The sequence below is a fragment of the Natrix helvetica genome (assembly GCF_964273705.1).
Source record: "Natrix helvetica genome assembly, chromosome: 14".
Taxonomy (NCBI): domain Eukaryota; kingdom Metazoa; phylum Chordata; class Lepidosauria; order Squamata; family Natricidae; genus Natrix; species Natrix helvetica.
The window spans coordinates 7,341,420-7,356,419 of record NC_138564.1 but is presented as its reverse complement, the minus strand read 5'-3'; the positions used below and the strand labels follow the sequence as shown (position 1 = coordinate 7,356,419).

Sequence of the window (15,000 nt, the reverse complement as noted above, 5' to 3'; positions counted from 1 at the left end):
TCTCAAACAAAGGTGCAACACGCGAGTCGTTTGCTTTGCACATCTGCTGTGTTTAATGCAAGAATATGAACTCCAGTTTCCTGCTTTCAGGAGGGAACCGCTGGCCCTCATGAACCTGAAGAAGAAAAATGAAGAGACCGGTGAACAGGAGGCGTCTTCTCGCTTAGCCCGCTATAAAACAAAAGCTACCAGACACATATTCCTCATTCGCCATTCTCAGTACAATCTGGATGGGCAGCAGGATAAGGACAGAAACTTAACGAAGCTTGGTAGGTATGATGGGGATACAATTTATGCCTACGGAGATTCTCAGTCCTCCAGGTTGCAGTTGCCCCAAAGGTGCTTTTTCAAGAGGCAACTGGACTTTCCGTTTTTGAAGATGTTTCGCTTCTCACCCAAGAGGCTTCTTCAGTCGCCTCTTGAAAAAGCATCTTTGGGATGCAGTTTATGCTGAGGAAGCTGCTTATTTGGTGTATAACTAATGCACAGCCTTCCGTTCTCTCCTAAATGTAGATTTTTCTTCGTACTGATTTGCTTAGTCACCATTCAGTCAAATGACTCTGCTTTTTTAAAGCATACTTAGCCCATTAACTGGTATCTGTTTTCAAGGCAAGGAGGCCTAAATACCCTCCTTATTCAGGAAAAAAAAAACCTTCTGCTTCCATTTCTTGCCAAGTTGCAAATTTCAGTCTGGATGCAAAATAATCCTTGATAATATGAAGAATGCAAACAGGAATGCTGGAAAAAGCAGCATGTTCTGATTTTAAAATACTGTGCCGAAACAAACAAAGAAAAAAAAAACCCCTCTGTGCCTTATTAGGAATTTATCCATAAATTGACTTTTTAGGCCGCGAGCAAGCTGAGCTGACCGGGAAGAGACTTGCCAGTCTGGGGCTGAAATTTGATAAAATTGTCTATTCCTCCATGGTCAGAGCAACGGAAACAACCAACATTATTAGCAAACATCTTCCTGGTGAGTGTCTTCTTAGAACCCAGTTTGTGATGGTAAGCAACATTTATGTAGTTTTACTACATGCCAGCAGGACCAGGCTGTCTGATTTGCTTATGCTTTGCTTATATGTTATATGTGAGGGGTTGGATTTGAAGTCTGTGGCCAGCAGGGAACCAAGAGGTTTCTGCAGTTCCTCAAGGGCTTAGCTCAACGTTCACAAGATCAACAGCAGTTGAGAGAAGACATCGTAGATCCAGTTTAGGGATCTTGCTGTATAACAAGTCACTGGCAAATCTTGTCTTTTTGTGTAACTGGTATAAGAAATTGAAAAACAGCCTCATTTTAAAAGTAGGGCAAAACGAAAGAGATTGCTGTTGATTTCAGAAAAGGCAGGCACACCCACACACCTCTACGTATTAATGATTCACCTGTGGAGGTGGTTCACAGCATCAGGTTTCTGGGTGTGCAGCTAACGAGTAGGCTGGCTTGGTCGCTCAAAGGGGAGACACTGGTGAAGTCCCTGCATTTTCTGTGTCGCGTGTGAAAAGCACGTCTCCCTCCCCCTGTCCTTACCACTTTCTATAGAGAGCATCCTGTCACATTGCATTACAGTCTGGTTTGGAAGCATTGCTGCTTCAGGCAGGAAGGCGGTACAGAGAGTGGTGAGGACAGCAGAAAATGTTATTGGCAGTTCCCTGCCTTCTATCCAGGACATGGCATATAAGCGATGCTCTAGCAGCATCCGTGGTATTGTCTGGGATTCTGCACATCCTCTCCATGGCCTGTTCTCCATGTTACCTTCTGCACCTTTGGGCCTTTCTCCATAACTCTTGCAAACTTATTTTTCGCCAGGTGTGGCTGCAGTTAGGAACGTGTCTTTCAGTTCTGTAAAATAATGGCAACATTCACCCATTTTATGTTTGTTAAGATTTCATCCAGCTTTTGGGAATGCATTGTGTCAGATTAAATCCTGACCTTTTGCTTATCTCTTTTTCCCCCCGTTGCCATGCAGATTCTTTGTTTGTATCAGAGAAAGATAGCATTCTAGGACATAATGCCTGAGTCACGTATATTATTGTTCCTTGTCCCTACTTCTAATCTTGGCTAGTTTACCCCTGCAACCCCAAGCCAGCAGTGCCGTAAGCCAATTCCCTGAGCATCATACAAAATCACCTTGAAGCACATGATGCCTTTTTATCGGTAGGCAAACGAGGAGCATTAGTCCAAAGGGCATTTGGTGTTGATTTAACTGCTGGTTTGAGATAATATTGTGTCAAAGCGACCGCAACATTAACTTGGACAATTGAAATGTTGTCTTGGTTTTGCTTGTCCTGGATCACTTGTGAAGAAGATGTGACTGATTATCGGAAGATAAAATTGGGTCGAAAGGAAAATATAGTACCAACCAGAGATGCCTAGTTAGTGACAAACAGGAGAAGGAAACAGATAAGTCCATTTGAGTGAAGAGCGCTACAACGCTACGAAACTATTTTTAAAGAATCAAAAACCTGCAGCAAAGGAGCATCTGGGAGGGTTGAAACTATTGTTTCATAGGGAGTTAAAATTTTATCTTGAAAAAAACAGAAGGAAAAATGGCTGTGGAACAGGCCCTATGACAAGATGGATGAACGTTGGGGTCTGGTTAGACTGATTAGTGTCCATTAAAGTTATAATAGTCTTTCCTTGAAGGCTGCAAAGCAAGACAGCATTTTAGAAAGTGGTTGAGCTGGCACAGATTTGATAATATCTATCCAAGGTTGTTGAGGGCCCTCTTTCACTTCTAAGACGTCTGTCAGAGCAACGACAGCAAACCTTTCTACGAAATCTGTGGTCCTAAGTCTGTTATGGAATTGTGTGTGTTGTGTCTATGGAAAGACACTTAAAATCAAAAGGCCTGTAAGTCCTCTTGTGTACGTTGGCTTGTGTGTAAATCAGACCATGCAAGGGTTGCATGCATCCTTTTCTGTCTTGCACAGGGGTGTCCAAGCTGAGCACGGATCTCCTGCGCGAGGGCGCTCCCATTGAACCCAATCCGCCCAGTTCCCACTGGAAGCCTGAAGCTGTGGTAATATCTATTCCAGAATTTAGCTTTTGTGGGTATAACTTCAGGGTTTTTTTTTAAGACCGGCATCTCTTCGCATGTACATTTGTCATCTCGTGAGAAAAGGCAAGATTTGCACACTGATAGCAGGTCAAAAAGGGACGTAGTGGCTCAGTGGCTTAAACACTGAGCTTGTCAGTCAAAAAGGTCAGCAGTTCGGCGGTTCAAATCCCTAGCGCCGCGTAACGGAGTGAGCTCCCGTTACTTGTCCCACCTTCTGCTAATCCAGCAGTTCGAAAGCATGTAAAAATGCAAGTAGAAAAATAGGGGCCACCTTTGGTGGGAAGGTAACAGCGTTCAGTGCGCCTTCGGTGTTGAGTCATGCCAGCCACATGACCATGGAGACGTCTTCGGACAGCACTGGCTCTTCGGCTTTGAAATGGAGATGAGCACCACCCCCTAGAGTCTCGAATGACTAGCACATAGGCAGGAGGGGAACCTTTACATTTTTAAGCAGGTCAAATGGCAACGTTTACCATTCACTGTTTATTTTAGTGACAATAAACTAGCAGTAACTTATTGACAACGCTAATCAAAACTGGTCTTTCTCTTTAAAAAGGACATATATTGATTAAAAGAATAACGCGTTAACAGCAGGGTGGATAAAATTTGATGATTTTTTTTTAAAAGCAAAAAAATCTGATTTTTTAAATTGGATTTTTTAAAAAATCAAATTTATTCTAATAAAATGCTTTTGGAGTAAAAAAAACTATCTAAAAAGAGTTTCCTATTTAAGATACATTAATAATGCAGTTTATCCCGCCTGAAATGTAGCGTGAGGCTGTATATTCTGCAATATTGGGACTCTCGGTGAGTCAACAGCAGGCCAGAGGAGGAAAGAGATGACAGTTGCTGTTTAAAAGTTAGGATTTAAATCGAGTTGATTTAAATCAAGTCTCCTTACTAGTGATTTAAATCAAATCCACCCTGATTAACAGCCAAAAAAAAGTTCGGCCATTAATAGTGGAAATCCAACATTGTTTTACTGTGGGGATTTTTTATTTTACAATTTGTCTATTCTTCTGTAATTTGGCAAATGTAGGCATTTAAAGCTTTTCTTACACCCTTACAGAATATTGAAATATAAGTGAGATGGTTTTGGGACAGCCGAAGCAGTATTTAGATAAAAAGCAAGGCTCAGCAACTTCAACTGGATTTTAAGGACTTACACAGCCTGTCCCTTTAATTCTTGCTGATTCCAGCCATCCCAATAATATTAAATCTCTAGATTTTAATCTTTTGGGGAGCCGGTCACAGGTTCCGATTAGTAAAAACAAGGGGTGGGAAAATAATCTCTGCGGGTTTTTAACGATCTGCCTCTTTATCACCAAACTTTTGCTTTTAGCAGTATTACGAAGATGGCGCTCGCATTGAGGCCGCCTTCCGAAACTACATTCACAGAGCAGATATCCAGCAGGAGGTGGACAGCTACGAAATCTTCGTCTGTCACGCCAACGTGATTCGCTATATCGTCTGCAGGTAACTCCGGCCGCGGAAGAGAGACACACCGTGCGCGTGCGTGCGTGTGTTGTTGTTGGGGCAATGCTCCTAAATCCTTGTGGCTCTTAAGCAGGGTTTAACACGTTGTGCCGTGCATTAGATGGGGGGACCGGATGCTTTTAGCCCACGGTTGGGAATTTAGAAAGGCCCAGTAATTGGAACAGTTGTCTGCAGGATTAACTCCAGAGCTTTGGTTTCTCGCTCTTTAAGTAGCGGGATTTAAAAGAATCAAATGTAATATTTTTTAAAAAACTGGAGGGAGTGGGGGGGAGGAAAGAAACGGAGAGAATGTTTTAATTCCTGAGTTTGGGGCCCTTCTGAATTAAACATCAGTAAATTTCCCCACTTCACTTTGCCTCCACAGCCTCCCCCATTAAGAAGCCTTGTTGGTAGCTGTGGTGTGTCAGGCAATGGCTGGGGGGGGGGGGAGTGGATAATGGGAGTTGTAGTTCCTTACACAAAGGGCTGCAAGGGAAGGGACAAAGGGATGAATAGATTGATTGGCATCACTATCTCTCAGAGGATATTTCCAACGTGCTAGAAGCTTTTTACCTACCGTATTTGCAGGAATTGTACGGGGGGGGGGGCATTAAATTTAAAGCTGTACCAGTTTCAATGACAATCGATCTATACTTGAACCCACGTTTAGATCTAGCTGTGCAGATGATGGACAACATGGTTAGGCTCGAGGCGAGCGGTTTTTAATTACTTCAGATTACCCTCACTTAAGATTGCTTTAGTATTTACCGTACTTTTCGGAGTATAAGATGCACCGGAGTATAAGACACACCAAGGTTTTGAAGAGGCAAATTAAAAAAAAAAAGTAGGTAGGTAGATAGAGGGATAGAGAGGGAGAAATAGAGAAATATACCAGATAGGCAGGGAGAGAGAGAGAGAGTAGGTAGGTTGGTAGGTAGGTAGAAGGGGGGGGGGGGGAGAGAGAGAGAAATACAGTAGATGAGTAGGGAGAAAGAGAGGGTAGGAAGGTAGAGGGGGAGAGAGAAATAGAAATACAGTAGATAGGGGGGGTGAGGTAGGTTGATAGGTAGATAGAAGGGGGGAGAGAGAAAAAAACAGTAGATAGGTAGGGAGAGAGAGAGTAGGTAGGTAGGGAGAGGGATAGAGAGAGAGAAATACAATAGGTAGGGAGAGAGAGAGAGAGAGAGTAGGTAGGTAGATGTTTCCAGGTGTATTTATCCATGTGCTGGAGAGTTGGAAGGGACCTTAGAGGTCTTCTAGTCCAACCCCCTGCTTAGGCAGGAAACCCTACACCACTTCAAATAATTGTCCAACATCTTACAAACCTCCAGTGTTGGAGCATTCACAACTTCTGGAGGCAAGTTGTTCCACTGGTTAATTGTCCTCAGTGTTAGGAAGTTTCTCCATAATTCCAGGTTGTTTCTCTCCTTGATGAGTTTGCATCCTTTGCTTCTTGTCCTGCCTTCAGGTGCTTTGGAGAATAGCTTGACTGCCTCTTCTTTGGGGCAGCCCCTGAGATATTGGAAGACTGCTATCATGTTCTTTTCATTAAATTAGACCCACCCAATTCCTGCACCCGTTCTTTATATATTTTATCCTCCAGTCCCCTAAAGAGAGAGACAGAAGGCGGGCAATGGCTGTAGAAATACTTATAGTCTTGCTGAAACAACAATCCCCTCTTTTAAAGATTCTTTTAGTTCTCCTGGGGGGATAAAAAGCTCGCTGAGTTAATTACGATTCTTCGTACGGCTCTTTATTTAATCCCAGCATAATGAATTCCTGAAGAATGCTGGACTCAGGAGACCAGTTCCCTTTTGACAACAGTTGAACACGTTCCCGAGCAAGGCACATCCTGCTTTTCTTTATTTTCTACCCCGTCTATTATTCTTTTTATAAATAACTCAATAACTCTTTTCCTTTTTTTTTTCTTTTAAATTTTGAAGAGCATTGCAATTTCCTCCGGAAGGTTGGCTTCGGATATCCCTCAACAACGGCAGCATCACTCACCTGGTGATCCGTCCCAACGGTAGAGTGGCCCTGCGCCAGCTTGGTGACACGGGCTTTATGCCGCCCGAGAAGATCACCCGCAACTGAGTAAGCCTCCTTTGGAGTTTCCCCATCAGCCTTGAACCCGTGCAATAATATTGGGACGCTGTACAGGTAGCCCTCGACTTATAGACGTTCATAGAGCGCCGAGGTGGCGCAGTGGTTAAGAGTGCAGGACTGCAGGCTACTTCAGCTGACTGCTAGCTGCAGTTTGGCAGTTCGAATCTCACCAGCTCAAGGTTGACTCAGCCTTCCGTCCTTCCGAGGTGGGTAAAACGAGGACCCAGATTGTTGGGGTTTGCAATAGGCTGACTCTGTAAACCGCTTAAAGGAGGCTGTAAAAGAACTGTGAAGCGGTATATAAGTCTAAGGGCTCTTCCTTCCTTCCTTCCTTCCTTCTGGTTAGAATGCAGTATTGCAGGCTAATTCTGCCCACTGCAAGCTGTTCGATTCTGTCTAGCTCAAGGTTGAGTCAGCCTTCCATCCTTCCGAGGTGGGTAAAATGAGGACCCAGATTGTTGGGGGCAAGAGGCTGATTCTGTAAACCGCTTAGAGACAGCTGTAAAAGCACTGTAAAATGGTATATACGTCTAAGTGCTATTGCTATTTAGCGACCATTCAAAGTTACAACGGCGCTGAAAAATAGGATTTATGACTGTTTTTCAGTTATAACTTTTGCAGTATCCTCCATCATCACGTGAGCAAAATTCAGACGCTTGGCAACTGGTTCATACTTACGACCGTTGCAAAGTCCACAGGGAAGCCAGGTTCACTAAACAACCATGTTACTAACTTATCCACTGCAATGAGTGGATACTCCCAGATGCGGCCAACACTTTCCCTCAGCAGCTGTGGCTAACTAAGAAAGGTCATAAAACAGGGCAAGCCTCACTTAACCTAGCAACAGAAATGTTGGGATCAATTGTAGCCGTTAAGTCGAGGACTGCCTGTAATATCGGAACATTATTTGTTGTGTAGGATACCAAGTTAATTAACGAATGCCTCTTTCTTGTCTGCCCGTCCTTTCAAGCTCGTGTAAACAGGGAGGATCTCCAACCCAGAGGACGAAGCTACTTCCAGATGTGGCCAACACTTTCCCTCCACAGCTGCAGGCTTCCTCGACTGGACTTCTGTTTGTCTCAGACTGTTTATTACACGTTAAGGTTTTGCACTAGTAGCTTGTGGCGTGCGATGTCGGCCGTTGAGAGAATTGGAGAGGAGCCACCTCAAAACAACAATGCTGGTAGACTCTCACCAAAGCCGATCCAAGGATTTCCCCCCCACCCCCACCCCCTTTCATAATTTGGGGGAGGGAGAAACGCAGTGAAGTCCAGGGATACATGTTGGGTAACTGGAATCCGTGTAAATCCAGAAGCCACCAGATCCAGTAATCCTTCTCTTATTACGCAGCTCCGATTTGCACACGGGCACTGACAAATATACTTTCAATATAAATTAAAAACATCGGAGGCGGCATCTGTAGTTAAGAGTTGTCATCCAAAGTGGTGCTTGAATGAAGGCGTAGAATTGCCTACGCTCTCCTCTCTTCAAGCCCTGCCTAGTTACTTGGCCTTTTATTTTAAGACTTTTTTTTTTTGTGCTACAAATGTCTATTCCTAAAAATAAATTAACAAACCCTAAATAGGAGCCTCTCTTGGCCCTTAATAACTGTCACAGGTCCTCTGTCCTTCATCACCTGATCCCATTAAAGCATCCTCAAATTAGAAATACGGATAAGCTATTCCGTTGATCCTCTGTGTTATGACTCAGGTGTTATGACTCAAGGCAAGACAGGCCTCTAGAGAGAGTATTTGTCTCAAGAAAGGGTCCAGGCAACGACCGGTAAGTCTCCATCCCCATGCTACCCTGAACGCAGTCCCCCCAAAAGCACCCCCTGTAGTACAAAAAAGCCCATCGCGTAGGAGCACGCTCACAGGCCCAGGTTTCCCAAGTCCACTCCACAAAGAGAAGACCCAAGGCAAGAAACACGGTCCACAAGACAAGGTCAGAGGTCCAAGGCCAAAGGCGAAGAGCAAATCTTCCAAGTGGGGCAAGGCTAACCAACAGACACGAGTCCAAGCCAGGGGAGTGTAAGCCAAAGCGAACATTTGTTTCCAGCAGAGACTACTTAAGTTACTCCCCTCCTGGTGTTCCTTGTGAGGAAGGGTGGGGCGGCCTCCTCTGGGCTTGCCTACGTGCCCTCGGATCAGTGGAGGAGGCATCTATTCCTCACCAGAGGGGATCTGCTGCCTATCAGCACCACTGCCAGTCAACAGTCGATTCGTGAAGACAGGTAGCTCTCTGCCCAGCTGACCCCTCCCCATTTCTCAGGGACCCGGGACAGCATCATCTTCAAGCCTCTCCGAGGTGACCTGTCCATCTGTCGGACGGTCCTTGTTCCAACTCCTCCTCCTCCAAACCGGACTCCAATGGGTCCATGATACTTCTGTACTTCTTAAGAGTAAAATATACTTTTTATGCTTGGGGGGCGGGGGAAGCTGTACCCTTGGCTAGGAACTGCCACTTGTAGAGAGATTCAAGTGCTTCTTGTGTTATCTTGCTGCTTGTGGGATTGCAGAAGTCGAATAGCAGGATGTTGGGGGGGGGGGCTTATTCTGTGGTCAGAGACCGGTGGATCTATGTCAAATCAGTGTGGAAAATGTAAGTTATTTCTATTTGTCTTTATCTATGAAAATAAAAACGGAATTGGTTTTCACTCAGACGGCTTTCAAATTTAAGAGTCCCTAGTTGTTGTTTTTTAAAGTGAAGGTTTCAATTCTGAGATTGAAGACACCCGATTCGCGTAAGGCAGCAAAAATAGAAGTGTGACATTGGTCTGGTGGGTCTTCGCTACTTGCGCAGTGCGACATCTGATTTTTTTATTTTGTTGGTGGGAAGGTGGAATTGAAAATAACAGGCATTATGAAATGTATCCCGGTTAATTTCAGCTGCTGCTGTTGCTTTGGGTCAAATTCTAAAAAGACTTGGAACGTGTAAATTGTGTGTCATTAACAATACCTTAGTCATTGGCAGTGTTTCTAATCTTACCCACTTGGGAAATTTAAAAGGCTGTACATGAAAGGAGCTTTTTTTTTTAAATGGCCTGATCCTTTTCAGCCTCTTAAGATCTATAGCCGAGTAGAATGGGGTTAACATGCTTCCTGTGGCCTCCACAGCTACCTTTAGGGCTAGTCCCTTCTACCAACAACTGATCAATGGAGAAAAACAGATTTAATAAGCTTGCTTTAAAAATGCACATTAACACAATGACAAAAAATAATAATACACAAGTCGGTTTTAGACAAATATTTTCAAGAGCAATCCTTTCTTCAGACATCTCAACCAAAAAAAGCATTAACTGAACATTTGTGCTCCCAGAAACATTTTTTGAGTATAAAAGTATTAACAAAAAAGCAAAGGAAATCGGTCAGTTGCCTACAGTTTCAATTTGCGGTGGGTTGCTAAGCAGAAATGCTTTCCTTTATACTGTGGAGTAAGCTTTGCACAAGACCTGTAGTGGTTTACGATAGCCCTGTCCGGCTCTGTACCATTTATGCAGACAAGGTGTAAGGCGCCTAGGGCACCTTTAAGCACAAAGGCTGAATTTCAGAAACTGTGCTACACTAAAGGATTTAATGTCTTTTTATCACAACATGGCACTACAGAACTCTGGTGCATTCCTCTTCTTCCTCCATCCCCCCCTCAATAAGATAAAAGGTAAATCATTCCCAACTCTAGAGGGCTCATCTCCATTTCAAAGCCAAAGAGCCAGCGCTGTCCGAAGACGTCTCCGTGGTCATGTGGCTGGCATGACTCAACACCGAAGGTGCACGGAACGCTGTTCCCTTCCCACCAAAGGTGGTCCCTATTTTCCTACTTGCATTTTTACGTGCTTTCGAACTGCTAGGTTGGCAGAAGCTGGGACAAGTCACGGGAGCTCACTCTGTTATGTGGCGCTAGGGATTCGAACCGCCAACCTTTCTGATCGAAAAGTCTTAACATTGAGCCACCGCATCCCCCTCCCCCAATACACATCAGTCTTTAGGGCTTACGAGAAGTTACCTTTGATATGTCATTTAGTACAAGCCTGCAGAGGCTCTATGGAGAATAATCTCGATTGCAAAAGCCGGGTGAGTGAAGAGCTCCCAAAAGCTGGTTTCTATTCCAAATGAGCCTTAAAATCCATTTAATTTTTGTTTTCTGTATACAGGACACACTTATATTACATATATAAAATAAATAGATGGTTACAGTACTTCTCGGAATCTTTTAAACTATTTAAAAAACTGCAAAAAAAAAAGTGGAAAGTTAAAATGTGTTTAATACATTAAGGGGACGTTACCCATTGAAAAGCAAGACAGGAATTACCAAACGTAAAAGTTACAAAAGGCACTAATAAAATTGGAAGAGTCTTTTGAGTGTAGTTCTGAAGTTTTAGTACCAAAAACATCAAACAGGTAGTATATAAAATGTGGGTTACACATGGGTAAGGAAACCACCTGATGCTGATTATTTCAAGTTAGTGTGCCGTAAATACCTCCTCCCGCCACGCTCTTCAAGCCCTATGATTTAACAATTTCTCCCATTTTTGTATCTTTTTCCCCCCCTTTCCCTTTTCTGCTATTGAGGTTGTCTCCAATTGTACAAGAGTAGACTTTTGCAGTATGGAACTCTGGTATTTTTTTTAAAAAAAGGCCTGCAGTGGAATATAAACATTATTTGGGGCAGGTTGAGTCTTAAGTGTCGGAGGCCCAGAAATCGGCCATCGTTAAAAACAGCGTGGGATTTAAAACAACAGCAGAGTAGCTGCAATCTGTTCTACACACGGAGTTAATATTGATGCTCTACGCTCCCGTGAGATGCGGTGACGAACTTAAGCTGTGAAAGGAAAAAGCAGCTTTATTGCCGCTCAGGAGCTTTTCTGTGGAAGCTGCAAAGTCTGCCCACCCCAGCCAAAAACGAAGAAGGGCGAATGGGACGGGGGAAAAAAATAATTCTCTTGTGTTATTTATAACTTTCATTAGCTTCTCTTCAAGGTCCGGCGTAGCCCCCCCTTCTGCTTTAACGATCCTAATTAGACCAGGCTGTGAATCTGCACGCTGGTATCCACTTGGGATTGAAGTGACTTATTCCCGTCTCGGCCCAACTGCGAGTTACGATCATGGAAATTCTCTTTACGGGTGTGTTAGAGTCACCAGGATTCCCAATAGGTGTGTGTGTATGTGTGTGTGTGAGAGAGAAGAGAGAGATTGAAAGTGAGAAAGAGAAAAATGAGAGATTGGGAGAAAGAGATTGAAAGTGAGAAGGAGAAAAAAGAGATTGGGAGAAAGATTGAAAGTGAGAAAGAAAAAAAGAGATTGGGAGAAAGATTGAGTGAGAGAAAGAGACAGATTGAAAGGGAGAAAGATTGAAAGAGAGATTGAGAAAAAGAGAGAGAGGAATAAGAGACAGCTTGAAAGAGAGATGGAGAAAGAGAAAATTACAGGTAAGAATGGACCTCGGCTCGTAATTCCTTGAGTCCAAAAACGCCCCTTTTATCCACAAATCCCTAAACTTCTAGATTTAGGCTCCCCACTCAAGAGGACTTTCAGGGGTCGCTTCCTAACCTTAACAAGAACTCTGACAATCTGGTAAATGGAATGCTTCTCCCCCCGCCCCCCTTTCTTTCAAGAATAAATAAATTAAAAAGTGGTCACAAAAGCCATCCCGTCCAAGTTTCCACCATCCAAAATTTCCTTCACTTCCAACCTTTTCACGGCCAGGGTGGCGGCGGATTCCTCCCCCCCCCCCCAAACACCTAATGATTAGGCAGTCCTGAGAGATGTTGCCTCTTAGACTGAAGGATATAGTTCACGTACGCTGGCGTGTACCGTCCGGGGCTCCCTAAATCTGGAGAGAAGCCGCCCGCCGCTGCCGCATTGTATTTCCCGGGGCTGCTCTTTCCTGGGCTGAAGTAGGGAAGGTTTCTGGCAGGGCTGGGGGAGGCTTGGCTCTTGGGGAATCCTTTCAGGGAGGGGCTGGACCACCTGTCAGGGGGGGAAAAGACAGCGGTTTTGTTAGAACAGAGTGCAAAACGTGGGAGAAACGGCTCTCGACGGAAGCGGTTGGTCGTAGCGGGACTGCTAGAAAAGGAGAGCCAGAGAAATGTTGCTGTGGCTTTTATAGACTAAAGGTAAAGGCTCCCCTCGCACATCTGTGCCAGTCGTTCCCGACTCTAGGGGGCGTGTGCTCATCTCCGTTTCAAAGCCGAAGAGCCAGCGCTGTCCAAAGACATCTCCGTGGTCATGTAGCCGGCATGACTAAACACCGAAGGCGCACGGAACGCTGTTACCTTCCCACCACAAGTGGTGCCTATTTTTCTACTTGCATTTTTTATATGCTTTCGAACTGCTAGGTTGGCAGAAGCTGGGACAAGTCACGGGAGGTCACCCTGTTACGCAGCGCTCAAGATTCGAACCGCCAAACTGCTGACCTTTCTGATCAACAAGCTCAGCGTCTTAGCCACTGAGCCACCACGTCCCTTTTATTATAATAATTATAGATTACTAGCCGATAACCTGGCCTTGCCCGGGTATTTATAAGGGGAAAATGTCTGGACCAAACGTAATTTCTAATGTTGGATTTTCCCCTTTACCACAAGGGAGCTCCCTTGTGGAGGACTGTGAAGCCATTACCATGGCCACTCCGCAGCGCTGTACAGTAGAAGCCATTTTAAGGCAGTACGGTAGAAGCCATTCTAAGGCACAACAGGCTGTATCTTAACAGAACACACACACCCCGGGGGGTGTTAGGGGTGTCTTACAACCACAGTATTTGTTTCCAGGAGATAAGTCATCTGTGTACCAAGTTTGGCTGAAATTGCTCCAGGCGTTCCAGAATTATGCTGGAACATAAACACACACAGCTGTGTATGTGCATGTATGTATGTATGTAATTAAGTGCAGGTCTTAGAAGAACATAATCAAGAGTTTCTTGACCATAGCAAGGCAATGAGAAAAACAAAGAGATGCAAACACAGGAGGGGGCGAGCATGGTCACCTCAGGGCTGCTGCTGTGTTGCAATATTTTCGGGGAGGGCTCATTTTAGCGCATGCGCTCAAAAGCTCCGATTGGGCTTATTATCCCGGGAGGTCTTATTTTCAGAGAAACAGGGTAGTTGCTCCTCCACCTGCCTAACAAACTGTGTCACGCTTCACGCGAATGTACCTTCGCCGTTCAGCAGCAGGATAGGCCCGCACGGACTCGCTCCACTTGTAAATAGCCGGGTACCTCTGGGGGTCGACCTCCACGCCGAGTAACGCCGTTAACACGTCGTCATCCCATTTTGACGGTTGATCGCTAAGCAGAGGAGGAGAAGAGCTGGATTAGCTGCCAGCTGAGCACCACCAAAGGCAGAAGCTTACTCTCTAATCTCCCAGAAATATTTCAGCATTTAAAAAAACAAAACAAAAAACCGTCGGGGCTTTTGCTGAGCGTGTGTCCCCAATTGAGAGCAATTTTCACCTTGGATGACCCCGGCGCAAATAAATAACACCTCATGAAACTGGACAAGCTGTTTCACCTTGAACAAAATTAAAAGAGCCGTGATGGTTAGAATGCAGCATTGCAGGCCAATTCTGCTCACTGTCAAGAGTTCAATCCTGACCGGCTCAAGGTTGACTGAGCCTTCCATCCTTCCGAGGCGGGTAAAATAAGGACCCAGATTGTTGGGGGCGATATGCTGACTCTGCAAACTGCTTAGAGAGCGCTGTAAAAGCACTGTAAAGCGGTATATAAGTCTACGCGCTATTGCTCTCTCTCTTCCTTGTTAATTTTGTGCAGATGCTTCAATTGGCCACGGTACTGAAGGACTTGCAACAAAGACGCTTGAAGACTAAACTAACCCAGTTTCAGGATTTGCACAGCATAAACTAATCTAGGGAAGCAACCTACAACCAAGGAGAAACTTCCTGACAGTGAGGACAATTAACCAGTGGAACAGCCTGCCTCCAGAAGTTGTAAATGCTCCAACACTGGACGTTTTTAAGAAGAGGGAGAGACTGGACAACCGTTTGTCTGAAGTGGTATAGGGTAGGGGTGTCAAACTTGTGGGCCGCGAGCCAGATGCATCATGCGCTGGCCACGCCCACTCCCATTTTAGCAAGGGGGAGGGGGAAGTTGCAATATGTCATGTGACGACATGAGCTTCACCCTGCTGGTATAGGAGTTTCCTGCCTGAGCAGAGGCCCGGACTAGAAGACCTTCAAGACCCCTTCCAACGAAATGAAACGAAACAAAACAATTTATTTTGTACTTTATTCTCTATTCAATTAATTATTTTCTTCTCTATTCTAAATTCTATTCTACTCTCCTCTATTAATCTTCTTATTCTATTAACCAAGTCAGTGGGTTCCCACAATAACCAAAGTAAGAATCATAATAC

The 15,000-nt window shown here is 44.6% G+C and overlaps 3 protein-coding genes across 6 annotated transcripts in view; 1 reads left to right on the top strand and 2 right to left on the bottom strand.

The window, feature by feature from the left end:
• PGAM5 (PGAM family member 5, mitochondrial serine/threonine protein phosphatase) overlaps nucleotides 1–9,300 on the top strand; it is a 15,765-nt gene extending 6,465 nt beyond the window's left edge. The window contains exons 2-7 of one of the 4 annotated variants that reach the window (XM_081966947.1): nucleotides 91–269; nucleotides 848–973; nucleotides 2,929–3,014; nucleotides 4,402–4,532; nucleotides 6,476–6,626; nucleotides 7,609–9,300. In XM_081966947.1, the coding sequence (XP_081823073.1) occupies nucleotides 91–269; nucleotides 848–973; nucleotides 2,929–3,014; nucleotides 4,402–4,532; nucleotides 6,476–6,626 (673 nt within the window). In that variant the 3' untranslated portion in view covers nucleotides 7,609–9,300. Of the gene's footprint in view, nucleotides 1–90; nucleotides 270–847; nucleotides 974–2,928; nucleotides 3,018–4,398; nucleotides 4,533–6,475; nucleotides 6,627–7,608 lie in introns of all 4 variants that reach the window. The other 3 variants (XM_081966946.1, XM_081966944.1, XM_081966945.1) reach the window with 3 other exon arrangements.
• The window catches only part of CHFR (checkpoint with forkhead and ring finger domains), a 179,424-nt gene that overhangs the window by 43,283 nt on the left and 121,141 nt on the right, over nucleotides 1–15,000 (bottom strand). The gene's annotated exons all lie outside the window — the stretch shown is intronic.
• Nucleotides 9,791–15,000, bottom strand: part of ANKLE2 (ankyrin repeat and LEM domain containing 2) — a 26,977-nt gene continuing 21,767 nt past the window's right edge. The window contains 2 exon segments of the mRNA XM_081966871.1: nucleotides 9,791–12,604; nucleotides 13,785–13,916. Coding sequence (XP_081822997.1) covers nucleotides 12,376–12,604; nucleotides 13,785–13,916 — 361 coding nt within the window. The 3' untranslated portion in view covers nucleotides 9,791–12,375.